This window comes from Peromyscus leucopus, chromosome 1 (assembly GCF_004664715.2).
Source record: "Peromyscus leucopus breed LL Stock chromosome 1, UCI_PerLeu_2.1, whole genome shotgun sequence".
NCBI lineage: Eukaryota > Metazoa > Chordata > Mammalia > Rodentia > Cricetidae > Peromyscus > Peromyscus leucopus.
The window spans coordinates 47,633,781-47,661,522 of record NC_051063.1 but is presented as its reverse complement, the minus strand read 5'-3'; the positions used below and the strand labels follow the sequence as shown (position 1 = coordinate 47,661,522).

The 27,742-nt window shown below is 46.7% G+C and overlaps 1 protein-coding gene across 1 annotated transcript in view; it reads left to right on the top strand.

The window, feature by feature from the left end:
• Blnk (B cell linker) overlaps window positions 1-27,742 on the top strand; it is a 72,396-nt gene that overhangs the window by 32,116 nt on the left and 12,538 nt on the right. Inside the window, exons 4-13 of the mRNA XM_028889403.2 lie at window positions 2,625-2,665; window positions 4,430-4,586; window positions 7,092-7,255; window positions 12,280-12,361; window positions 13,426-13,494; window positions 17,848-17,917; window positions 21,014-21,041; window positions 21,792-21,834; window positions 25,887-25,971; window positions 26,662-26,693. Of these exons, the coding sequence (XP_028745236.1) occupies window positions 2,625-2,665; window positions 4,430-4,586; window positions 7,092-7,255; window positions 12,280-12,361; window positions 13,426-13,494; window positions 17,848-17,917; window positions 21,014-21,041; window positions 21,792-21,834; window positions 25,887-25,971; window positions 26,662-26,693 (771 nt within the window). The remainder of the gene's footprint in view (window positions 1-2,624; window positions 2,666-4,429; window positions 4,587-7,091; window positions 7,256-12,279; window positions 12,362-13,425; window positions 13,495-17,847; window positions 17,918-21,013; window positions 21,042-21,791; window positions 21,835-25,886; window positions 25,972-26,661; window positions 26,694-27,742) is intronic.

Below are 27,742 nucleotides of genomic sequence, written 5' to 3'. Positions count from 1 at the left end.
CAATGGAATTTGTAACCTGGGTGGAGTTGGAAGGTCGTTATACCAAGTGAAGTAAGCCAGGCACAGAAAGACAAATCCGGCACATGCTCACGCTGCATGTGAAATCTATTGTGGCAGCTCTCACAGAACTGAACAGAACCGAGACACCGACCATCAGAGTGGTGGTTACCTGAAGCTGGCAAGGATGTGGTGAAGGGGGCAGGGCAAGTCCACTGGGAGCGTGAAGTCCCAGCGTGTTGTTTCACAGAATTATAGAGAACAATGTACAATGAGTTCCAATAACTAGAGAAGTACTGAAAGTCCCATTTGAAGAGACAGGTGTGTTTACCCTGCTTTAAAAATTATACAATGGATATGCAGATTGAAACACCACATACTAACCTATTGAGCTGTATACATTTTTTATGTTTTCATGTATCAATTAAAATAACTTTTATTTACAAATTCATTCATTTGGGCCTAATGAGAGGCCCCAGGGGATACAAGAGCTTGCTAGGAAAGCAAAAGGAGTTGAATTCAAATCCCAAATGTTCACCTAAAGGCTGGGCATAGCTGTGTGTGCCTGGCCAGCCAGCCTAACTGAAACAGTCAGTGAGTGCCAGGTTCAGTGAGAGACCCTGCCTTAAAAATTAGGGTGAAGGCCGGGCGGTGGTGGCGCACGCCTTTAATCCCAGCACTCGGGAGGCAGAGCCAGGTGGATCTCTGTGAGTTCAAGGCCAGCCTGGGCTACCAAGTGAGTTCCAGGAAAGGCGCAAAGCTATGCAGAGAAACCCTGTCTCGAAAAACCAAAAAAAAAAAAAAAAAAAAAATTAGGGTGAAGATCAACATCTGATGGCTGTCTCTGGCATCCATACATATACATAGGCATGCACACCATAATAGGGAACAATAAAATTATATGATTATATGATTAAAAGGACAATGGAGAGAAAGGGAGAGCTCTCAGGTACGGCCTGCCACAGAAGCCCAGAGTCTACATAGCCACGCTTCGTCCCTGGAGGAATGAGCTCTAACATTGCTGGTGCCCTGTCCCACTGTCCTGAGTGGAGCCAGCCTCCCTTTTCCCCCCATGTTTCTGTTTACCTTCATCCTGGTGGGACGGGAAAAACTGCCATAGAGAGAGTACACTGTATTGAGTGCTGGTGTTCCACATAGAACTGAGACTAGAGAAACACAACTCGGGCTCATAGTATTTTTAAAACTTGGAAAGGACTGGAACACCACTCAATCTAAGCTTCCAAGGTAAGTAGAACCAGAGAGGAAAAACAAAACAAAACAAAACAACAACAACAAAAAAAAACTGTCCAAAGTTGCTCTCTGGAATTTTTGTCAACCTGACATGAGCTTAATTGAGCCTTCATTGAGGAGTTTCCTCCATCAGATTGGCCTATGAACATGTCTGTGGGTCTTTTTTTTTTCTTTAATGATTGCTGTAGGAGGAATCAGACTACTGTAGGTAGAGCCACTCCTGGGCAGCTGGTGCTGGGTTGTATAAGAAAGCAAGCTGGGTAAAGCCATAGGGAGCAAGCCGGAAGCTGTGTTCCTCCATGGCCTCTGCTTTGATTCCTGCCTTGAGTTCCTCCCCTGACTTCCTCAAAGACTGGCTGTGATTGGGACCCATAAGGCAAATAAATCCTTCCCTTCCCAAATTGCTTTTGCTCATTGTATGCAAGGAGGTAAAGAAACCGCGGATACAACCCCTCCATGGTATGGTTAAGGGGAGGGGCTTTCTTGTGCAAAGGAGCGAGAAAATAGAGTGGCATCTGAAAGAGTCCAGAGCAGAGAGAAAGGAAGCAGACACGGCCAGAGCGGTCCGTGAGAGAAGGGAAAATAGGTGCAGTAGACAGACTAGTGCACCCAGAGATGGATGGGGGGAGAGACGGAGGGAGGGAGAGAGGGAGGGAGGGAGGGAGACACAGAGAGAGAGAGAGAGAGAGAGAGAGAGAGAGAGAGAGAGAGAGAGAGAGAGAAGTGAGAATAGAATAGTGTTGGGGTAACAAAGAGTCGAGATCTGAGGTGAGAAGGGCCTGGATGGGGGCTTTGAAATGTATAACAAGTACCTGTGAATAGGGAGTGTAGGCGCCTGGAAGCCAGCCAGTACATTGTCCCTTCTGCCAAAGATAAGGGAAATGACTCCTCTTAGCAAAAGGGAACCAGTTTCACAAGTTCTTGAGGAATGCTGGCTTTTATCTAACCACCAGAAATCCTCCTGTAGTCCAGTCTGAGCTGGGCCTAGACTCAGTTTTGGACTGAGTTAGTGGGCCTGCCGTTTTGGAGCGGAATGGGTTACTTTTGGACCTGACGGTCATGGAGTTTATTAAAACAACAACAACAAGACAAGTGAAATATTCCAGTCATGTCTCTTGACAAAGCAGGCCGGCAAGCAGGCCTAGGTAAAGGTCCCCATTGCTAAGCTCCTGCAGGATTTCTCTTTGTGCTTTGAGATTCACACTTTCTAAGGGATCAAAAGTGAATGACAATTTGCCCGCATTTACCGTTCAAGGCCAAGTAAATGCACCCAAAGGCCCACAGAAGAACAGGCAACATTGGTGCCTGGGGGTGGGTGAGCTGGAACTGGCCAGCTGGACTCACGCTTTTTGCTCTGTGTCCCTCTCCTGTTACAGACAGCCCTGCGGACGAAGAGGAGCGGTGGTCAGATGACTTTGTAAGTATCTGCTCCTGGGATGGGGTGTGGTGTGTGGGGGGGGGTGCCAGCCTTCTGGGGGAGACCTCTCAAATGGTTTGTTTCTGAATGCTGATTGGCTAGCTGAACATCACAGGGAGAGGAACCCAGAGGACTGAAAAACCTCTTCCCGGCAGGTGGCCGTGACCTCACTGGCAGCTGCCTTGACCCGGTGCTGACCACAAGCCGGGCTGAGCACTTTATATGTACAGCCTCCAACCCGGTTCTCAGAGCTCACAACCACACAAAAACAGAAGTGTTTACATAGTTCTCTACTGATGGGCCTACTTCTGACCCAAGACCCCCACTACTCAGGTACCTCCTGACCCCAGGCAGGAGACCCATCACAACAGGAATTAATGCCAGAGCTGGAACACACGTATAATCCCAGTACTCGGGAGGCTGAGGCAGGAAGATTGCGGGTTCAAGCCAATCTTGGTTACTTGGCAGGTGTGAGGCCAGCCTTGGCTATTTAGCAAAATCCTACTTTGTTTCAAAAGGGCCTTAAATGCTAGGCACCGGTGCTTCTAGAACCAGAGTAGAACGCTTGATTAACTTGAAGTTTCCAAACTCAAACCTGGGCTTTGCGACCTCAGAACCAGGCTGTTGGCTACCAAAGTACCTACTATGACCAAAAGAACGTCAGCCAAGCTCCTTAGGTCACAGAGTGAAAAAGAGGAGCCTAGCCACAGTGATGCGGGCAGGTGATACATCAGAGTGAACTGTCAATCTTCTCCAAGTGGCTCTGCAGTCTGCACCTGTGGGGAGCTGAGTCTTGCCGAAACTAGGCATCCTAAAGTTTTCTTCAGCACACCTGTGCCCTCCCACAATGTTAGCATGCTCTGATCTGCGTTTCGATTTGTAAGGGACCCTACACAGACCACACCCCCAACTCACATATAAGGAAACAGGTCATGAGGACAGACCTAGCATTCCCACCGTCCCTCAGTGGGATGAGGACCCATGAGGCAGATATCCAGGCCAGTGCCCAAAATCACGTTTGTGTTCACCACCTGGAGTGGATGTGGTCTTTGAAGACAGCAGTTCCTCCTGCTTTAGCCGCAGAAAAAGAAAAGAAAAAAGGGGAAGAATGACCTCACTGCGGGTCACTTAGGCATAAAGTTCCTCCCAGAACCCAGTGTAGCGGAAACCAGTGTCACGACTGCGCCCCCTGCTGGCAGCAGCGCAAGATCACATCTGCGGCAAAGGAGGGGAAGAGAGGAGGCCGCCTGCTGGCTGAATTAAGAATTTGAAAGGGAGTGAGGATGGGTATGTTGGAGGGTTATTTGGGAGGAAAGGGGAAAGGAACATGGTGTAATTATAAGAATTAATTTTTAAAAGAGGGCATAGAGCGAGGAACACAAAGTAAAAACAGCCTGGAGACTAGGGACTGATCTATCCCAAAGTCAAAAACTGAGATTAACAAAGATTGGGTAAATGCCCCTGGCCGTTATTTTTATTTCAGTGGTCTCCATAGTATGAAATTCAGACTTGTTCCTAAAGCCTTTAGACCAGGCAGAGAAACCTCGTTAGAACATCACAAGTGTCCCGTCTCTGCCCTGGAAAGCTCTGTTTGGCTCCTGTGTGGTTGTGGTGGGAGCTGTGTGGAGCAGGTGGGTGCGAAAATGTCTCCCCCGGCCTCAGTTTCCTGTCCTCCACCGCAGGAACCGCTCCTGCCTCCTAAGGTAGGAACTGTCCATCCCGCGGCACCCGCAGGGATGCCAAGCATGGTGCTTATATTTGCAGGACAGTGACTACGAAAATCCAGATGAGCATTCGGACTCCGAGATGTACGTGATGCCCGCGGAGGAGACGGGCGACGATTCCTATGAGCCGCCGCCCGCTGAGCAGCAGACAAGGGTGGTCCATCCAGCCCTGCCCTTCACCAGGGGCGAGTATGTAGGTGAGGCGACTGTGGATGCTGGACCCACAGGGAGAGGAGATAGGCAAACCTAGCCGCTGCCTGAGGTCCCTGCCCTTCTCCATTCTCACTTCCAAGCGGCAGTCCCGGAGCTAGCAGGTGTGGGGCACGATGTTATGGCTTTTCCATTTTGTGGGGAGCATTTTCCCTCAGATTGTGAGCGTTGAACAGGTAGGTTCCCTGCACTGATAAGGAAGTGTACCCTAAGGGCTGCCCCCCCCTGCCCTTTTAGCCCCATGGAAAATCAACCTGGACGTTAGTCCTCTTTCTCCTGGGAACTCCTTCATCCAAGGCTCTGAAACTTCTGAGAAGCCCAAACAGAACAACAGTGCTCTTTAAGGACCTGAGTGTCCACTAAGGGTCCCTCTGCTCTTGTGCCAGCAGCTTTCCACACAGGCCATTCTGACTGGGGATGTCTGAGGGGGAGTGGGGATGCCCGTGAGCCCTGGGCCTGCAATCAACCTCTGAGGTCAAACGGACACAGCACGAGTCAGGCTTTGAGGCATACCACTGTGGTTTATTAAGAAGCCTGATGTGGTAGCACAGGCCTATAATCCTAACTTGGGGGTGGGGATGAGGAAAGAGGATCCCAAGTTCTCAGGCTGGGCAACTTAGCAAGACCCTGTCTCAAAATTGAAAATAGTTTTTTTTTTTTAAAGCAAAACATAAACAAACAAACAAACAAAACAAGCCGAAGCTGGCTGGGCATGTAGGTCAGTGGCAGAGCTCTTGGGCAGCTTGTAGAAGGTGCCAGGAGGAATGGGAAGGTCATCTCTGTTCTCACCACAGCAGGTGACTAGGTTTCCGAAGGCGGGGTATGTCCACAGCCAGGGCAGCTTGCATGTATGCAGCAGGACCACCCTGCTGTCGTCAGCAACCTCTCCCCAGTGTGGCGGGGGCCACTGGTTCTGTGGTCCACAGTCAACCTGTTAGGCCCTTACTGTGGTCTGAACCATGCTCAGCCCTGAGCATTTAGCAGCGAGCAAGGCCGCATACTCCTGCTTTGTTCTGTAGGTTGCAGGGCAGTGCTTTGTAGCCATGGCTCCTTAGCCCTGTCAGTCTTGTGGAAGAGGGAGGCAGCTTCCCTGTGTGGAGGAAGGAAAGACTGCAGCGAGAGAGCTAACTGTGCCATGGTTACTTCCGTGGGAGCACTGGGCCTCTCAGCTCCCACACTAGCATGCACCAGGCCCTGCCCCATCCACTCCCCGCTGGATGTGGTACCTGACTTTGTTCACGCACTACAGTGATGCTGAGAGGGAAGAGGCTGTATTAGGTGCACACGGCAAACCAGAAACCACACTTCAATTATTCCTCAAAGCCTGCCTTCTATGTTTTGCTACTTCTCGTGGGTTTAAACATTGCATTAAGAAGTCTGTATAAACTCCAAGAGCTAGAAATAAAACTGGCATTGATAGGCTCAGCAAAGCAGATGCCCTGATGTGTGAGCACAGTGAATGTGACATTGCCCGCATACCTCAGACAAAGAAAAAGCAAGTGCTAAAAGTAAGAAGAGGCACCAAGAAGAGCCATGGTGTCAGGGTGTGACAAGCAAGGTAACGTCACAGGAGGAAGCAGGAAACTCAACAGCCTGCTGTAAGCCAGTGTGTTGCCTAGGATGGAGAATGCCAGGGCATCCCTAAGCTAAGATCTTCTGAAAAATATGTCAGTCCAATCAGAACTCAGCTCACAGCTTTGCTGGGCAGGCTGGGTATCTGCAGCTCTCACAGAGCATGGTGGTATCAGATCCATTGATTAGGCATCCATACAGCACCAGCTGCTTTCCCAGAAGCTTTTCTTATTCCTACAATAACTCTAAGGTAGAGAGTACGAGCTTCTGCTTTAAAATGAGCAGTTGCAATTGGTCAAAACAGGTGCAGTTAGTCGATGGCAGAGCAGAAGGAACCCAGATCCCTTAGTCAGGCTTAGTCAGGTTCTGATCCCTTAGTCAGGCTTCAGAACCTGGACTCTCAGATACCTGCAGAAAAGAACAGTCCTGGACAGAGCAGGGTCACCTGGCTTCTCCAGGAGTTGAGGAAAGGAAGTAACTTGGAATAACTTGGGGTTCCTGAAGGACTTTGAAAACCCATCACAACAGACTTCCTCCAGAATTAGATCCAGAGTGAGGCCACCGTTAAAGCCCCCAAGATGGCACTAATGTGTAAACACAAGTGAGAACCACACTCCCTGCTTCTGCATGCTGCTTCTACCCACTGTGCTTAGCAGAGTGTTGGGCTCTCAGCTCTCTGGAGCCTGTGGACTTTTATCACTGCCCTGGGAGTATGGGCCTAAGGATCTCCTGCTAGTTAGCAGGTAGGTAAATGAACGGTTGAAGCTTTCAGCCCAGCGTTCACTCGGCTCCTTTAAGAACACTACACTGACCCTTTGTAGTTACATACATTTCTTTGGCTGTGTATTTTCCAGATCCCCGTGGTATCCACATAACGAATGACCTAGAGCCTCTTTTGTGTTGTTTCATGTTTGTTCAAGATAATCGATCCAGCCAGCGGCACTCTCCGCCCTTCAGCAAGACGCTCCCCAGTAAGCCTTCCTGGCCTTCAGCGAAAGCAAGACTGGCCTCCACTCTGCCAGCTCCCACCTCTCTTCAGAAGCCTCAGATCCCCCCCAAGCCCAAAGACCTCCTCGATGACGAGGTAAAGTAAGCCCGCTCAAAGGGCCACCTAGGAAGGGACCCGGAGGGGCCAGGAAAGTAGGCCTGAACTGGTCTCCCTCCCTTCAAGCTCTACTGTCCTCCAAATCCCTCAAGGTGACACTGAGGGGAATGTGCTTTCTCTAAACATGGCACATGTGACCCATTTTAATCATGTCAGCTTTCCACAGAAGTGGGGTGGATGTACTGGATCTGTGTCTCTCCCATCGTCCCTGCCATGTCTCTCAATGACCTTCACAGCTCGTGTTTCCCACTCCTGCCCCCAGCCCCGGGGAACCCAGAGACCCACCTCATCAACCTCCCCTCAGTCAGTGCCTGCCTCATGAGAGTCTTCCTCCACTTGGGATTGGTGCCTTTAGAAAGCAACCCAGTGAACTGGCCAGGCTGTCTGGCGATGGCTGCCTGAACCTAGTGGTCCTGGCTCCCACAGCATTTGCACTTTAATGACAGAGACAACCCTTAGTTGGGACACAGTCATTAAGAGTCTCCCACAGGAGGACATTAAAGACAGCTCTAAGCCCTCAGCAGACAGACTCTTACCGAAGCTGCTCGAAGAAATCGCTTGTTTTGAGAGGCCTGCAGGTGACAGAAGCTGTGGCTTGGGAACCTGTTGTGAAATGACCTTTATTTGTGTCTTAATATAATTTCCCATCAGGAGACAGAAAAGAGAACCTTTTAACACACAGTAGAGACAGCTTCTAGGTCTCAATTCCTTCTGGTCCTGTCAGCTCTGTGATTTTGGGCAAGCTGGTCAACATCTCTGAATCAGTTTTTTCCCCCTTACTATTTTGATATTTATTTAATAAATAGGTAGATGACAGACAGAGATATAAGTATATTTCTTACACACACACACACACACAAACACACACACACACACACACACATACATACATACATGTGTTCCTATCATATTCTAGACTTTATACAAAGCCAGTTTTCTAGTTTCTCCTGAGGACTGAAGGTGGTGGTAGCCAACACTGAGTCTGAGCAGCTGAGCCTCATGGTAGCTCAGTTCAGTTGTGAATGGCTCCCAGTCCCTTTTCCATTTATCATGGGCTCCTATGCCGTGTGTACACCTTTATCCTGAGAGGCTCCTCACTCCTGTCACCTCTACACACTTCAGTGCCTGACTCCTGAGCTAGGGATGGCGAGAAGCTGATGGCAGCGGACTTAGGGAGTGGTGGGTTCTCAATGCTGAGTCAGTCTGTCTGTCAGTCAGAGAGGTGATGCTGTCTCTTTAAGGAGGGCACAGGGTGGCAGGAGCAGTAGAGAGAAAGGAACCAGTCGGACTCTTAGCCGTTGGCAAATTCACATGAAGATATGAATTTAGACACAGACCAGACACCGTGGGCTGTGCCGGGGTCTCCGTTTCTGTGACTAGGTGGGAGGGAGCTCAGTGAGGCGAGGCAGAGTTCCGCACACCGCATCCCTGCAGAGGTGGCTCAGGAAAGCCTGTACCAGTGGGAGGAAGTATACAGGAGACTGTGTTCTAGGAAGAGCCGGTGGAAAGTTGAGACTTTAAAAAGGTTGCAAAGAAAAACCAAAACAAGGGTCTGGGTGACGGTTCAGTTGGTGAAGTATTTGCTTTGCAAGTAGGAAGACCAGAGTTCAGTTCCCACAGAAGCCACACTAAAAAGCCATGGGTCGGAGGCTGGCCTGTAATCCCAGCACTGGTGGAGACAGGCTGGTCCTTCAGCCTGACTGGCTGGCCAGCCTAAGTTAATTAGTGAGTAAGTCCCAGGCTGATAAGAGGCCCTGTCAAACAAAGAAACCCAGTCTCAAAAAACAAATAAATAAATAAATAAATAAAAGTAAATAAAACTAACTAAACAAAAAAATCAAACATAGCCCACAAAGTGGTCAGCACTGAAAGAATGACTTCTGAGGTTGTCCTCTGGGTACATGTGTGCTCCTGTACACAAACACACACACACACACACACACACACACACACACACACACACACACACACACACGGGGCTGAGGAGGTGGTTCAGCTGATAGAGTGTTTTTCTAGCAGGAACAAAGCACTGGGTTCCATTTCCAACACCACATGAATCGGGAGTCATGGCAGAGGCCAGCAGTCCCATCATTCAGGAGGGTCAGGGTTCAAGGTCAACCTTGCCTATAGAATGAGTGAAACAACCAGACTAGGCTACATGGGACCTTGTCTCAGGAGAAAGAAAATAAAGAATCCACAAAAATGAAAAAGAAAAGGTAAAACCCACACATATGCACACATACACACTCAACTTTTTCTTTTTCTAGTACTTAGAACCTTATGCATCCCCAAAACTTTATTTTTTATTTGTTTTGTTTGCTGTTGTTTTGGGTTTTTTTGTTTCTTGGTTGGGTTTTTGTTCTGTTTTGTTGAGACAGGGTCTCTCTATGTAGCACTGGCTATCCTAGAACTCACTATGGAGACCAGGATGGCACTACAGCTACGGTTTATAGATTGTCCATGGGATAATAAAGTTTACATCAAAACATCACGGTAATGCCTGCAGTCTCTTTAAGGTGCAGATTGTGATGTGTCTTCAGTATGCACCAGTTTTGACAGCTAGCAATTTTAAATCAGTACTGGAATTACTGTACTGTACAGAATTTCCAGTAATGAATTACAGTACTGGAAATGCACATTGCATAGACCCTCTCCTTGAACAAGCAGAATTTGTTGGGATTGGATCAAGTCTTTTCTGTCATTGGTCTTTTGGAATAAAAATGTCTTGGTTCCACAAATAGCATTACTCTAAATAGACTGGATTCTAGGCAGTACAGACAGGACCGCTCCTATTGAAGGTGCAGAAGAGATGAGAGACAGCAGCTGACTGGAAAGAGGAAGAACTCTAAAAGAGGAGTGGAGGGTGGGTTACAGGAGACATGCAGGTGGCTTCTGCGCGCTTGAAGTTCTCAGCACTCAGACTGGGTTCAAATCCTGTATCTACAGCCTTGTGCAAGCTATGTGTTTTCTCTGTACCTCAGAGAGGGTGGGGGTACCCACCTGACAGGGCTGTTAGGATGGCTAAGTGAAATGACAGGGTTTTGTTGTTGCTGTTGTTGTTGTTGTTATTTTGTTTTGTTTGGGGGGTCTTGTTGTTTTGTTTTGTTTTTTTGCTTCTCTGGTAACCTTCTTGTCAATCTATCAGGCCAGATTAGAAAAATTATTTTAAGACCTTAGTAGCTCATTTGTGTTTTATCAGTATAAAATCTCTCTCTCTCTCTCTCTATTTCCATTAGTGGTCCACTGGTTGTTAAAGAAGTAACTGATTTTAAAAAAGTAACGGTGCTAGAAAAACTATACATCCACATGCAGGATAAGGAATTGGACCCTCTCATGCCATATGCAATATTAACCAGAGTGGATCATAGATATGAAACTATTGGGCTCTTAGAGGGAAGGAAGCGTAAGTAGAAATCTTTATGGCCTTGAGTTAGGCAAACAGCAGAGAAAAAAGATACACAATATGGACTTAAAATTTAGATCTTTGTGCCAGAAGTGATGCACCAAGAAAGCATGAGGAAGGCCTGTTACACATGCCTGCAATCCCCACCCCGGGAATCTGAAGCGGAGGACTTCAGTGCAGTGCTAGTCTATGCACATAGTGAGACTCAAAAAAAAACCACAAGCCATGCATCTTATAATGGACTTATATGTAGGCCATACAAGGAACTAATATACCATAACAATAGAACGTAAATAAACCAATGAAAAGTGGGAAATTGTTGCTGTAACGCCCGCGTTACCAATACCCATTCACCATGTCCGAGCCAGGGGCTGCGGATTAGAAAATAAGAGACAAAAGGGGGAGAGCAAGGAAATCTGTGGCTGTTATGTAGAACTGAATAGTATTGTAAAATAAAATAAAATAATAAAAAAAAAGAAAGAAAAGAGACAAGAGACAGCAAGTCATTCGCCACGGCTGAATGCCAAATGCCAAATGCCGTTTATTAAAAGAGGGAGGAAACCTCAAATACAGGCTTACAGCACAATGGAGGATCCCCAGAGGGCAGAAGTTTGCTACCCAATGTTCTACATTCTTGCATCTAAGTTGTTTACACCAAATGCATCTAAATTGTTTACACCAAATGCAGGATACAGGAACAAAGAACCTCCGGTGATCTCTCTGGTGATCATTAGATGAGAAGGAAACTGGCAGGGAATCTGAATAGGGAGGACATCTGGTCAAGGTCAGCAAGCAAGGCGGCAGCCACTCACAGTCGGGGGCGGAGCCCACAGGAAATAATATTAATAGTAAAAGATATGTATATGGATAGTAAGTACCTAAGCAGTAGCCATCAAAGGAATATAGATCCAAACTATAAGACCTATCTAAAGTCATATTAAGTATTTTAGAAGCCTGGAAATCAAAGTACCCAAAATTGGCTGAATATTGATGTAGTAGTTTGAATGAGAATGGCCCCCATAGTCTCAGGCATTTGAATACTTGATCCCCAGCTGGTGGCACTGTTTGGGGAGGTTCAGGAGGTGTGGCCTTGCTGGAAGAAGTATGTCACTGGGATGGGCTTTTGAGTTTATATAATCTCACCCCACATCCAGTGAAGGCTCTGGTTCACACTTGTGATTAAAGATGGGAGCTCTCAACATCCTGCTACCATGCCTTCTGTTCGCTATTGTGCCTCCCCACCATCAGGGATGCTTGTCCCTCTGGAACCCTAAGCCCAAATAAACTCTTCCTTCCATAAGTTGCATCTGCCCCGATGTTTCATCACTGAAAATACAACTGGTATTATACATTTTACTTAAGAGGCTTCAGTAGCCATGGACTTAGCATTCATGGGACAGAGCCTAGTAGACAAGCCCCTGTAGATCCAACGGATAATTAAATGCCAAAAGGCACCCCATTTTAAACTTCACCTCGTGAAATTTTCTAGTATGTGAATTATAGTCCATTAAAGCTTTCACAAAAACAAAAATCTCTTTCTCCCACAGTTAACCATGAACTTACAGCGAGCATTCTCTTCATACACTTCTGATTCTTTTAGGCTGATTATGTGGTCCCTGTGGAGGATAATGATGAAAACTATATCCATCCCAGAGAAAGCAGCCCGCCGCCTACTGAGAAAGGTAAGCATTTGGAGTTTGGAGTGCCTGAAAGCTTCTAGCAGTTAGCCTGCACCAAGCTGTTCAGCAGAAAGTGCTGAGGAGCGGAATTGACAGGGCTTCTACTCTGTAGCCACAACCCCTTTGGCTAGGGGAGCATCTGGTTCAGAGCCTTTCTCCTCCTTCCTTGTTGATGGTTTTAGACTCGGGTTACAAAAGCTCTGGAGCTATTACCTTCAGCTGCCTCCATGCAGAATGGTTCTCAAAACCTAACGCTCATAGGATTGCAAGCCGCAGGGTGGACTGAGAAACAGTGTACTGCGAGCAAGTCTGTGGAGGGATGATAAAGTGAGAGCCCATGTACTCTCATCCTGGCTCTTTAGTTCCATCTATCTCAGGCCTATGGGATGCTTTGTCTGTAAATCCTGCCAGGGATAAGAAATGCTATCACCAACACATGTCTCAGATCAGACGTGGAAACAGCACCCTCTGGAAATAGTGACTTTGGAAAATATAGTCCTGGGCAGGTGATACTTCCCATCTAATAAACTGAACCAGAGAGAATTGTCCTCAACTTTCCTGGGGTCTTTGTTTGTTTGTTGTTTAATAACAATGTTTTCCTATACTCCCCAAGCACGAGCAATAGCTTTAAGACCAAGCCACCCATCACACAAAACAATACTACATGTCCCCTCTCTTCTCCCCCAAACCATCTCAAAATCCAAGAGAATTTGTATATGGAAGGGAAGGAGTGATTGATTTGGCACCGCCGTGTATAGCTTTAATATACTTTTGATTAAAACAAAACAAAGCCCAACTCTCTTTTGTCTCCCAAGCCTCCGGCGGGGGGTGACATTCTGATCCACGTGTACTTTAGCAGATTGTCTTATTTTACTCCTTTAATCACCAATCTATGCAATCCAGAGCTTCCCCACGAGAAGATTTCTGTGGATGGTTTATGTGACTAATAGGGGTCATGGAATCTTTGCAGATTCTCTGGATTGACCACTTATCTTTCTCTCTACAAGAACTTTCCTCAGTGGAAAATGCCTGTAATCACTCCATGTGTGCATATTTGTGTATTTCAGCTCCCATGGTGAATAGATCAACCAAGCCAAACAGCTCAAAGCCAATGTCACCTCCAGGGAATGTCATAGGTAAAGTATATGTATGGTTGCTTTGGTTTTGAATCTATTCCAAGAGAGATACACAACTAAGATCATACGTGAACAATCACCTATATCCCCAAGTTTCCTGATAACAGGGAACAAAGTCTTAGTCTCATCGATGCCCACAGGCTTCCTGGAATTGCCCTTACCTCTGCCCACTGGATTCCAAATCATCCCCCCTAAATGTGATGGGCAAAAATATCCCCACATGGTGCCAACGATCTCTGAGTTGAGATCAACTCCTAGCCGGGTGAGAACCACCAGTTTAAAGAAACCAAGCAGCTCAGTCCATAGGGACTTGTCTCCCAGTGAGAATGTGGAGAGAGTGAAATGTCTGGTTGGTCTGTAGCTTTTATCAGGAAAGGATAGATAGAATCTGTATTTCTGAGCTTTCTCTAAGTTGGTATCATTTACAATTCTGTCCCCCTACCCCAACTCCCCCCCAAAAAAACTTGAAATTTACAAATCCCCATAAATGTGCAAACTGAATTTTACACTAATGTAGCCCAAATTGTTGCAGAATTGCTGGATGGAATCTTTGTGTGCATGCTTCAGAGTATGGGATGCTACACCGTCTAGTAATAGCAGAGAACAGCAGTCTCCAAGAATGCTTGCAAAGGGATGGAGCTGTGGGGCTTTCGTGGCTGACGTGGGGTGGGGTGGAGTTAACAGAACAAACGAAGCTGAAGTAGAGTGCTGGGGAAAAAACACAGAAGCAGGACACACTGAGGACCTGGAAATGAATTTCCTAGCTGAGAAAGTAAGCAGCAGTTGGCACCCAACCTGCACCTTTAAAATGAACACTTCTGAATTTCTGCTCAAGACAGAGATAGAGACCAATGCTGATTTTCCCTCCTACTTTTATGCTTTTGGTACATCATCTACCACACTTGTCCCTTAGAGTGTCCCAACTGAGAACTGGGCACATTCAGAAAGGAATGTGGGTGCCTGGCACACCACTGTTTTGGGGTCATCCCACTGATGTGCTCCTTGGTCTGGCTGTACTCTGGGAGAGCAGAAGGGCCTAGCTGGTGAGTAGAGGGGTCTGTCTCCACTCTCCCTTCACAGTCACAGAAAATCCCTAGCCCTCTTTTCGAGAGAGGCAACAGTGACTCTGACTGCACAGCAAGCCTCCAAAGAACAATACAGACTCCTGGCTAGAGAGAAGAGCCTGTCTGGGTCCACAGCTCACGTGGCCATGCCTCTTGCCCTCTCTGAGCCTCCGTCGGTTCTACTTGGTGTTAGTGAGGGGCAGGTGGCACATTTGCAGTCCCTAGCACTCTGCCAGCACCCAGAGACACTGGGGTATTCATCACAAGACACTGATGACAATCCTGTTTCCTAATCCTTTATGAGTTATGATCTGAGTATTACATATAACACTCACCCATCTTAGTATAAAGTCAGTGATTTCTATGAACCATGACATTTATGGTAACACATTATGTAATCGCTGCCCCATCTCACTTTTAGAAAATGGCCATGCCCACCCAGCCCCCAGGATCAGTTATGTCCATTTTTTTTAAGTATTTTCTTTTCTTTTCTTTTTTTTTTTTTAAAGATTTATTTATTTATTATGCACACAGTGTTCTACCTGCATGTACCCCTGCAGGACAGAAGAGGGCACCAGATCTCATTACGGATGGTTGTGAGCCACCATGTGGTTGCTGGGAATTGAACTCAGGATCTCTGGAAGAGCAGTCAGTGCTCTTAACCTCTGAGGCATCTCTCCAGCCCAGTTATGTCCATTTTTATAGTCAGTGCCATCCCCACTTCCAGCTCCAGGCAACCGTATGTCTGCATCCGCTGCTGTAAACCTGCTTTTGCTGACATTTCACATAGACAGAATCACTCACTAGGTGGCCCTGTGCATCTGGCTTCTGAACATCTGGCTCTTTTCCCTCACTATAAAGTTTTTAGCCATCTCAAATTTTTGCTCCTTTCCCAGATTCTGGCTGTGTCTGGCTGATTCTTAATGTCAGATTTATCCTGTTGTCTGACCATGAAAAGTAAATTTGATAAGATGGGGAGTGTCCCATTTCACAGAGCACCTGAGACAGTGTTTCTAAGAGGTCACCCAGCCAGTTTGATGACAGAGAAATAAGTACAGTGCTATCTTCCTAATGCAAAACCACAGTGATTTTTTTTTTAAATGTATTTGTCAGGGGACAGGGCATGTTTTCCTTGGTACACACGAGGAGGTCCCAGGACAACTTTGTAAAGTCAGTTCCCTCACCATGTGGGTTCTGGGGATTGAACTTAGCTCCTCAGGCTTGGCGACAAGCACTTTTATCTGTTGAACCATGTCACTGTCCTAAGAACATGGGTTTGCACCAGCACCATGCTTTGCTTCCCCAGACTGCAGCTGGAAGGCCCTCCTGTCTGCCGGCTAAAAGTTATTTATGGAGAGGAAAGAAAAGGGAGGTGTCAGTGTGCTGGTTGGGGACATGGAGGAAAGAATAACTCAGTAGAAAAACCAGGCAGTAGGTCTAACAAAGGTTGGGGTGGGGGTGGGGTCTGACTTAGACCTTTTATCTGCTTCCTATTTTTTCAGACATGGTTGCCTCCTCTGCCCTGAATTCTTCTCTCTGAATATGGGTGGCTAGCCTATCTGCACAGTGTCAACCTTAACGTTCAATTTTACTCAGCCGTCAGATGATCACAGTGGGACGAACACACCATGGTCAGATGACATTTCTCTTTATTTTCATGTCACAGGTACAGCTCACTGTATGTGAGGGAGCACAGTCATAAAACTGCGGACATGACCGCTCCACTATTGGGGGAAGAGTTTTATTATGAGTAAATATCCAAAGGCACCTGGAAGAGTCCATAGCAAACTGGCCACGGCCAGGACCAGGACCAGGGAAGCAGGGGCAGCGGGAGAGGATAGTGGAGATGGCAATAGAGACTAGAGCGCAGCAGGGGAGCGACTAGTGAGAAGAGCGAGAGAGCAAGATGATAGCAAGACAGAGAATAGCTGGAGGTAGAGAGGATGTGGGGTGAACAAACCGGGTGGGTTATAAGGAGGATGAGTAGCGGAGGGAGGGAAGGGCCTGGATGCTAGTGTGGACTTTGAAATGTACAACTGGTACTTGTGATACTGAGGGAGCCTCCAGGGGGCAGCATAGGCTGACAGCTGCCGCAGGCATATGTTAATGGAGAGTCAAGGGAGCCGACTCCTTTTGGAGGATGGGGCTGGGGGGTGGGGTGGGGGGTGGATTTCACAAGTTCCTGAGGGAACACACAATGTTTATTCAATTCCGTTTGACCCATCACAAACTCTCATCATGAACCTTCTGTCTTACTGAGCAGTAGTGTCCAAGCAGTCCCCGTGTGGGGAATCTATCGCCTCTCCCAGTGCTTCCTTCGTGACTCTCTGGCTCTGTTTTCAGCCAGGCAGGCAGGGAGGGCGTGAATATATGTCCAGGTCGCTGGGTCCCTTCTGTGGGTTCAGAAGATGTGATGTGGGGAGTGGCCCCGCACTTGCCCTGCCTTGGCTGTGAGTGGTAGACATTCTCTGGTGTGCACGAGGAGCAGACACTGTGCTGAAGCGTGAGACACATGAACTGAGAGGGCCGTGGGCACCAGGAGGCGTGGGCTGAGCCCATGTGTCTCTAGACACCTTTGTTGAGCATACCTGTACAGCATACTCCGGGCAAGTGGTATTTCTTGGCTCCCTCCCAAAGGAACTTTTTGTGTGTTTTCACTGGGCTCTCAGAACCACGATCCTTGAACTTGCCCATGAGTCTGAGGAGCAGGTCTTCCAGAAGCGTTAGAGTGACATTCTAACCTACAGCCTGTGTGAGAGTTGTATGTTGGCATTATTTTCTTTTCTCGTTTGTGTATATGTTTGCGTTGTGTAGACACAGATGTGTGGGTGCATGTGGGGGCCTGAGACTGATATTGGAAATCACCCTCCATCACTCTCCACCTTTACTCCTTGAGGCAGGGTCTCTCAATCAAACTTAGAGTCATCAATATGGTTAGTCTCACTCCTAGATTTCTCTGTGTTTCCCAGCTCTACTTTCCAAGACTGGCATTACAAGCAAGCAGCCACACCCACCTGGCATTTACATGGGCTCTGGGGGTCTGAACTCTGGTCTGAACTCTTGGGTGGCCAGTGCTTCAACTACTGTATTATCCCCTCCCCCTATACTGGCATCTCAAATCTCTCATCGTCTGGGCCCAGACATTTGGCCCCCCAGAATCAGTGTCACTCGGTCTATGCCCTTCACTTAAAGTCACACAAGGCACGTGTGTCTCAGGAATCCCAGCCTCACTAGTACAGCCATTCCTGAAGGCAGGGCACAATGACTGACTCGTGTACGTTCTGCGCAGGTCGGAACAGTGGGGTCTGGGACTCCAAGTCACCGTTGCCTGCTGCACCATCGCCACTGCCGCGAGCTGGGTGAGTACTGATTGAGGAGAGTGGTTGTATGAGAGAGATCTGGGCGTGTGGGATGGTGGGGTCCTGCTGCCCCGGGGACTCCTGTTAGTTCTCCGTTGATGCCAGCCTTCATGACGGGGCAGAGGAGCTGCCACGATAGTTGGAGATGAGGGGTCCTGCCTCACATACAGTCAGTTTTAGCTAAAATATGAGTTCGTTGGCTCGCGGTGGTTTGCAGGGCACCCCAGCTTTCAGCACCTGATAGTGCTGAGATCTCCAGTCAGGTTCAACCTTTACTCTTTGCTCCCTGATTTCATTTGCAAGTAGTACATGGCCATTAAAAGTGTCCCTGGCATTAGAGCATGCATTAGGGTGCTCACACATCTGAACATGGTTTGTGGGACAATGCTTATGGGATTTAAGCTGGCTTTGGAAACTGCAGGGCGAGTGTTATGACACCACCATATTAGTTACTTTTCTGTTGCTGTCATAGGACACTGACGAAGGCAGCTTATAAAAGAAAGTATTTGATGCGGGCCTAGTTTCAGGGTTGGAGACCATGATGGCAGAGCAACGGAATAACTGAGAACTTATGTCTTGATCCACAACCATGAGGTAGAGAGGAGAGAGAGACTGGGAATAGCACAAGGTGCTTTATGGTGTTGTTGTTGCTGTTGTTTTTGTGGGGAAGAAGGAGGTAGGTTTGAGACAGGGTTTCTCTGTGAAACCCTGGCTGTTCTGGAACCTGCTCTATAGACCAGGCTGGCCTCGAACTCAGAGAGCCACCTGCCTCTACCTCCTTAGTGCTGGGAGTAAGGGCACGTGCCACCTCTACCTGGCAGCACAAGTCTTTTGAGACCTCAAAGCCTGCCCCCAGTGACACACCTTCTCTAACAGGGCCACTCCTTCCCCAAAAGTTCTACCTACTGAGAACCAAATATTCAAATATATGTCTATGAAGATCGTCTTATTCAAACCACCATATACCCCACACAATTATGTAGGCTCAATAGGTCCTTACAAAAGTACACTTATGAGCTGGGAAGTTGGCTCAGTGGTTAAGAGCAGGCGACACTCTTCCAGAGGACCTGAGTCTGATCCCCAGATCGCATGCCAGGAGGCTTACAACCACCTGTGACTCCAGCTCCAGGGGATCTGGCAAATCTGACCTACATGGCACCTATCTACACACACACACACACACACACACACACACACACACACACATACACCATATATACACACACACCACACACACACCACACATACACACACTCACACATACACCATACACACACACACACACACACACACACACAAATTTTAATAAAATAAAATTTTTTAAGCACACTTACATATGTGTGAAACTGGACTGCACTGTTACAATCTTAATTCTACCCCAGTGGAACCCAAACCAGCCTGAATTTGGTGGGTTGTTAACCAGACCGCACCCCTCTCTTGCTTTCTCTTTGAGCAGTTACTGAGTCTTTCTGAACCTGTTTCCTGATCTCTAAAATGTGACAATAACAGAAAAACAATGGAGATGGGGTCTCACTGTGTAGTCCTGGCTGGCCTGGAACGTGCTATGTAGGTCAGGCTGGCTGCCGGCCCCTGCCTCCCACATGCTGGAATTAAAAGCCCATGCAACCACACACGGCTTCTTCTGGGTTTTCAGTTTTGTTTGAGGCAGGGTTTCACTCTGTATAAAACACACTTGGGAAGGTCCTTTGCATGGTTGAAGTCGTCTATGAGGAGCTTAACCTCGTTCCAGACAGACTTCTTACAGACACTGGATTATTATTAGTACTCTGCTCTATGCTTCAGCTGTCCCACAAAGCATGAGAGGGAGCAGTGGGAGGAAGGGAGAAGAGAGTGGAGAGCTGAATCAAGGACAGGGAAAAGAATTAAAAATAGATGCCAGCAAGAAGCAGAAAGCCTTAGCCACAGTGAGTCCAAGCTCTAAGGAAGCCAAGATAAATGGGAATGTTGGCATAGGTGCAGACATTTGGGACCGTAGATCACAAAGGTTTTGAACTAGTGGGGCTGTGGGTCTCTTGGAAGACAGACATCAGAGAACAGCTGCCTGGAAGTGGAGCAGAGGTGGATACAGGAAGGTGATGGTTGCCTCCTCACCTGCTTGATTGGTTTTTTATTCTTATTTGTTTACCTCTACTTGGGCTCCAGGCAGTACCCATAGAGTGCCAGGGGTGTGGGAAGGGCTCTGCCTTTACCTCACTCCTCAGTTCACACTGAGGAAGCTAGAGCGTGCAGCTGCCTTTCCACCAAAAGAAGGGCCCAAGGTCACCAATGCACCGAGACTGAAAAGAGTTGTTCTAAGATGACTCTTGCAACTTATTAACAGTAAGAAGCGGTTTGAATTTAGAATGGCCGATAACAGCTCATCATGTGGCATGTTTGAATAATAATGGCCCGAGATAGGCTATCTATTGATGTTGTGGCAGTACTTCACGTTATTTGAGGAGTGGTAGGACTGATGGGTGGCCTTTTTTGAGGAAGTTGCGGTTTCCAAAGCTGAGGCCACACAGGCCATAGTCAGGCTTCCCCCTTGTTGAGTCTTCTCTTTCTTCTTCTCTTTCTTAAGCCCACACTTGTTCTCAAGAGTTTCAGTCCTCTCCTCTCCCTCCTCCTCCTCCTCCTCCTCCTCTTCCTTTCTTCTTCTTCCTCCAACTTTCCTCCTCCTCCTCCTTCTTCCTCTCTCTCTCTCTCTCTCTCTCTCCCTATGGATCAGGATGCAGCTCTCAGCTACTGCTCCAGAACCTGCCTGCATGCTACCACACTCCCTGCCATGCCGATTACAGACTGAACCTCTGAAACTGTAAGCAAGCCCTCAATTAAATGCTATTTTTTATAAGAATTGCCTTGGTCATGGTGTCTCTTCACAAAACAATAGAACAATAGAGTGCTGACTAAGAGGGTTAACCCTTCTCCATCTGTTGGGAGGATCATCACAATTAAATCCTCCATCCATCCCTATCTGTCCTTCAAGCTCAGTCTTCCTACCCACTGTTTTCACTTTCATGGTTTAGGTCTAAGAAGGTTACCGTAGTTCTGCTTTGTCATGCTTGTGTCTAACAAGGCTAATCTCTTATTCCCCAGGAAGAAAACAGCCACACCACTGAAGACAGTAAGTGGATTCTGCACTTGAAAGTGCTTCACATTTCCTTCAGTCTTGGTTGTTAGTCACTTACTTAAGGTCAACAATGCATCCAGCTGTGCTCAACACAGCAGGCTTAGCAGTTGAAGCTGCTGCCCAGACAACCCAGAGCAACTTCGAATCTCAGGGAGCTGGGAAGGTGCTTCCCTGATGAGGTGGTCCTTGCTGGGTCCTGTTAGCCTTCCTGACTGTGTGCAGCAGATAACAGGAGGTGTGCAGTCATCCATGCCTCCATCACTGCTGACCCCAGAGCAAACAGCAGACCACTATGGATCAGATAAACAGTCACAGACCAGATTCAGCTTCTGATCAGAATTCGGCGACCCTAGGCAAGCCCATGATGCAACTCGGCCCAGCTGGACCTGAGCTGACTCTAGAACCTGACAGTGACTATTGCTTAGGATTCATAGAAGGTGGGACCATGAGACCAAAGCCAGATGCCCGATGCCCACCACACAAGCACTGCTGCCTGGCAGCTGCTGAGGGTCATGGTGTCCATCAACACTGTTGACAGATTAGTCATGTCCCCACAATGAAATGCACCGCTTCTTCCACGAGACACACTCATCCAGTTTTCAATGAATGAAAACTGCTTTCGCTTTGTTGGCATGATTTGGAGTAGCTACATCAAATCTCTACCAGCATATTTAATATTGCTCTGACTTTGATCTCCATGTTCTGCTGGGCTGAATGTCTTTGTCTTTTTTTCCCTTAACATAGACTCCAGTTGCCTCTCCACAGAACGCATCAAGCATTTGTGAAGGTAAATGTGTTTATTCTGAAGATTGAGAATGTACTCCAAAAGTAATTTTTCTATTAATGGTTTGCATATAAATCCTTAACTCTGAATTTCTTTCATTATTTAGGAGCCAATTGTTAATATGGAGCCAACTCTTCTGAATGATTAGTATTTTGCACTGAAGTAGTGAATAGCAAAGTTAGCTCTGGAGCCTGAGTGTAGCAGGCAGGGTCTGTGGAGGAGGCTACAGCCTGCCTGCCACTTGTTTACTGCAGACGGCCACAGCCAGCTAGAAAGCAATATGGTGGTACTATGTATGACCCTAGAGCCACCTACATGTCTCAGAACAGCTTAGATGAGGTCACGAAGTTTTAAAACCCTGTTTAAACAAGTTCTGTTGTAAAGTTCTCAGAGTTCAAATGCCCCTAGTCTTAGTATAACTTCAAATACCCTTTGCTTCACCATCTCTCAAAACAACATGCTTTTTTTTTTTTTTTGGTTTTTCGAGACAGGGTTTCTCTGTGCAGCTTTGCACCTTTCCTGGAACTCACTTGGACAACATGCTTTTTAATAATCACCTCATTTAAAAAGTTTGTATTTGAAAAGCTTGAATGGGGACAGGAAAGAGAAAAGATGACTCATTCATGATGTCGACACTTAGAGCACAGAGATTGAAGTCCTGCACCCATCCAACTCCACACATGAAGGCATCCTGTGCTTCATCACAGCGTGTGTCCTTTCACAGAGCACGCTGGTGTCCCTACTCAGGGAACAGTGGCTTTTTTCTGAGCACACACCGCTGCTCTCATCTCCCCTTTTATCGCACCATTAGGTTTCTCCCCCATTTTTCCCCCTTCTTTCTTCCCGCAGGCTGTTTCTGTCCCCCATGCCCTCCTTGGCTGTCCTGTGGTTCTCTACCTCCCCTTTGAAGTTTTCTGTTCCTGGATATCCCACGCATGCCCTGCGCGTCCTTCCAGGCTCTCCAGCCTGATAAGCAGGAGCAGAGCAGACAGTCCTAAGTGACTGGAGCCTCTGTGTAAACTTAAAGGCTTTGAGAGTCTCCAAAACCAGGTTGGGTGGGCTGCCGGCTTCCTTTGGACTCCTTCTAAAAGCAGAGGCAGTGGCCATTTAAACTCAAATGGAGGGAGCAGCCATCTCTGCCCTGGGGAGGAGACTTCAGGAATGTAAAGACGAGTGAGAAAGACAGACAGACAAGGAAACTAGTGACTTGAGACCATGCAGGGCTTTGTTTTGAGTGAGGTAAACTCTGTAAGAATCATTTCTGCTTACAAGCTGGGACACAGGTTGAAAAGTTTCCTTTTTCAGCTGGTATTTGTCCATTGCTGGGATGACCAGTGAGTTAAAGAGTCAGATGACTGATAGACATCTCTCATGACTGGGGTTGTTGTTGGTGGTGGTGGTGGTATGGCCTGGGGCAGGAAGACAGGAATCCAGAGAAACAATCTACTTGAGTTCTTATATGTGAGTGGGTGCAGGAAAAGAAACTGCTGATGTGACCGATCTGTGATGTGGTTAAGGTTTTTTATTGTAGATATGAGAGAAAACAGCCACAGGCATCTGGAAGAGTCTAGAGCAGAGAGCAGTAGACTGAACATAGCCAGGACTAGGGAAGCAAGAGAGAATAGCGAAGATACTGAGATAACAAGAGATGAGAACAGAGTACAGCTAGATAGAGTAAGCGAGCAATTAGTGAGGATAATCAGGTCATAAGAGGGACGAGCGGCTGTGGGGAGGGAATGCCTGAAGCTAGCATGTCTTTGAAATGTGTAACAGGTCCTTGCGATACTGGGGAGCCCAGAGGCCAGCATGGATCTTGTATAATATTAGAGGGTCCAACCTTAATATTATACATCCCAGGGGCTCAGGAGAGAGAACTATGAATGACGAGAACTCTTTTTGGGAAATAGAATCTCAGCACACAGAGCTCTTAGTCCAGTCATTTATTCTTTCAAATCTTCTTCGCCATCCTCCTGTGCCCAGGGAGTCCCAGTATATATATACACTTACAAGGAGTAATCCCTTGGCAGTGCAAAACCAGGATTCCAGGGTTAAATGGAGGGGTGATAAGAATCACATGGAGGGGCAGTAATTGTTAATTATTATTTGCAACCCAAAAGGGAAGTGACTAATGGGGAAATGAATTAACTAAAGGCTAAATTTGGGTAATATCTAAGAAGAGGGATCTTATGTGCTCCACTATAGTCTTAAACGTGATTGGTAGAAAATGTTAAGAGTCTATAAACTGCTAGGTCAATGGGAGAAAATAAAACTGCCTTCTTTTTTCCTGTGGCTCCTTTCTGTCTAAGCTATCTGCCGTTTTTCTGCAGGGTGGGGGAACTGTTTGTAGTTCAGTCGCTAGGCAAACTGTGTACAGCTAGATGCCTCTGGTGATAGTTAAAGGGAGATCTGGAACTAGAGGTAAGATTTGGGAAAGGAGAAAGTTAAGCTTAATTGGCACATCTGCCAGGCCTTCTCAAACAGGTTGTCTGGACACTTAAGTCTGTTCTTAGAGAGTACAGAGGTGTCTCTGATAAGGTACTTTCCTCCATCTGGGGATGGACCTGGCCAGATGCTGCCAATAACAATAATTACAGGGAGGCTTGAACTGGGGTTCCGGCTGTACATAGCTGTCAGCACAGAAGGTTATCTAAATATTCCTTTAGCAGAGGGGAAATGGTGCCCAATAAATGATGGAAAAGCTACAATAGCACACAAGAAACTCATAGCAGAAAACAGCTGATAATCAAAAGCCAAATATCACCAAGGCTCCTTGAGCCTCAGCTTGACTTCTGGAAGGCCCTTGGCTTCTTCCAGGTATTAGCTTTGTCGTAATCAGCCGAAATTCTACTTTGTATATTTTTGTGGCTTGTAGCACATGGACTTTGGTATTCTGATAGGCACGACCAGTAGCCATGTGTCCCTTCTGCCAGAGGTAAGGGAAATGCTCCTTTTCACAGATAGGAACTAGTTTCACAAGTTCCTGAGGAATGCTGGCTTTTATCTAACAGCCAGAAAACCTCTAGTCCAGTTTGAGCTCATTTCTAGATATTTGGACAGCTTGAGAGACCCAACAGTTCTAGAAACCAAGTTACTGTAATTATGGGAACCATCACAGCTCTACCAAATGGAGGAAGCTTTTACAAGATGGCAAGGCTCTGGCTAACAGTGTCTAGAAGCAATACATACAGTGTGGTCAAAGCTTAAGACTGCCGGAAACTAGTGTGGGCATTGTGCTCCTTTGGGAATTTCAGAGTTTTAAAGAAATGAGCACAGAGTTAGCATGGCGGTTCAAAGTAACCTGCCACACATCTGAAATAGCTCTAGAGTTCATGGCTGGCTGAATGTCAGTGCACTCGGGCTGACCACTTTTAGCATGGAAGTCACTGCTTCTGTTCTTTTGAAGTTCCCTGTAGCTTTTTGCTTTAAACGTCGCAGTAGGAAAGTTCCCTATGGGCTTCAACAGAGATTTCTTAAGCTCTGTGGTTATGTCTATTTCCTACCCTCCCTCAAGAGCATGCTGAGATCCAAGCAATGTCAACATTCAAGAGCAACCTGGACTTTGATTCAATTAATTTTTCACAAGTAGATCATTCTTAAATCCTGAGATTTTTACCTCTCATCAGCAATAAGTTACTTATACTACATCTCATGACTAAGCAAGACACACGAAGGTGTGGTAACACTTGAAGGGCGGTTACACAGAGAAAGCAGAGAATGAGCTGTGCAGAGGGCTGTCAAGCCTGTGCATCGCCTGGCACCCACCTGTGCTCAGACACTTACAGTCCGGTACCCAAAAGGGTTCTGTCTTCATGGACACTGCTGAAGGAGGAACACAGAGGTACCAGCGTGGTAACACTGCCAAGAGGGAGCTATGGTTCTAAGAGCACACACACACACCAAGAGAGTCACAAGTACACAGACTGAGAACTCCTTAGAAGACAGGGTATTGGGAAGACATCTGGCTAAAGGGGGTCCTCCACAGCTGAGTGGCTGGATTTGGGGATGGGGACTGATATTTCACTTTAATACTAATGTGAGATCCTCTCCTAATCCAGAAAAGCCTGTCCCTGCTGAACGTCACCGAGGGTCTAGTCACAGACAAGACAGTGTACAGTCACCAGTATTTCCTCCCGCCCAGAAGTAAGAATCTTTCCATTTATTTATTTATTAATTCTTTTAAAAATATTTTCATTTTGATTTTTTGTATGTATACATGTGAGTATGTGTTGCATGTGTGTGAAAAAGGTATCAGATCCCCTGGAGCTAGAGTTGCACGGTTGTGAGCCATCTAGTGTGGGCACTAGGAACTGAACTCAGGTCTTCTGGAACAACCTCTCCAATCCCTTTATTTTAAAGACAGGGTCTTACTCTGTAGCCCCAGCTTGCCTGGCTATGTATGCATTGCCTTCCTTACGTATGCAGCCAGGATGCCTTTAACTCCTGCCTCAGCCTCCGGAGTGTGAGGACAACAGATCATGAGCTAGCTCTTTTCCCTTTGAGAACAAGGTTCTTCTTGTTGCTATGGAAATTCATTGTCATACAAGGTCAGAGGGGGAAGCAATGTTTCGTCACTTCTTAATTAAATCTGGGAAGATGTTAGCAACTCAAGAAACTAAGAATTTCAGAGATCCATTCTTCAGGTTATTGGTCTCATCTAAAACACAGCATTTCAGTCAAGGCTCCCCTTTGCAAAACTAAAGGGAAAAATCTTGGTTTTCCAGAAGTTTTTGTTGCCCCGCCCACCTTTAGATCTTGATACCCTTTGGTGTGGAGTCTCCGGATTTTGTATTGTGTTCTGCCTTTTACTTAACCTGCATTTCTTCCTTTCAGACCTATCCATCAAAAGCCTGTTCCTCTGCCAAGTAAGTACAATGAAACCATGATGACTGTCTTAGTGAGGGTTTCTATTGCTGTAAAGAGACACCATGACCACCACAACTCCTACAAAGGATAACATTTCATCGAGGTGGCTGCTTACAGTTCAGAGGTTCAGTCCATTATCATCATGGTAGGAAGCATGAGGATGTGCAGGCAGACATGGTGCTGGCTACATCTTGATCAGAAGGCAGCAGGAAATAGACTGTGACACTGGGAATAGCTTCAGCATAGGAGACCTCCTAAGAGACCTCAAAGCCTGCCCCTCACAGTGACACACCTCCTCAACAAGGCCACACCTACTCTGACAAGGCCACGCCTCTTAATAGTGTCACTCCTTATGGGGGCCAGTTACATTCAAACCAGCACAACGGTCAACCACAAGTGACCATGGGGACTAAAAAGTGCTGTTACTTTCACTGTGTGGTCCCATGTCTTCTCTTGTTTGCTTCCTTGTCTGTAAAATGGGGCCGATATTTATTTTGTAGAGTTATTTTGAAAGGTAAATATTTCCAATCTTTAGTATTGGTTGAACATTTACTTATCAATGATCATCATTATCATTTAAAAAAATCACAATACAGCTGTTTTCAAAGTCAGATTAAGTGAAACAACACACGAAAAAATGCCTAATACAGTGCTTGGCACCTAGAAGGTTCTTAACAAATGATAGGTATTTCATTTAAATCTGAAAGACATTTTAGTGAGCCTCACATATATCTATAAATTGTGCCTTACAATGAGAATGTGGTAATTATCTGGATAGTTTTCCCAAGGTAAACATCACCTTATATATGAATCAGATGAATCAGATCTGGAGAGATGGATCAGAGGGTGAGTTTGGTCCCCAACACCCACAGAGGTCTGGAACTCCAACTCCAGGGGACCAATGTCCTCTTCTCACTCACATACACATACACACATGTGCAATTAAAAATAAAACCTTTAATAAGTACATCCATGACTCAGTGAGTCAGGCTCACAGAAGGAAACTACCTCCACCTTTTATTTTTTTCCAACTCAATATAGGAGGTGA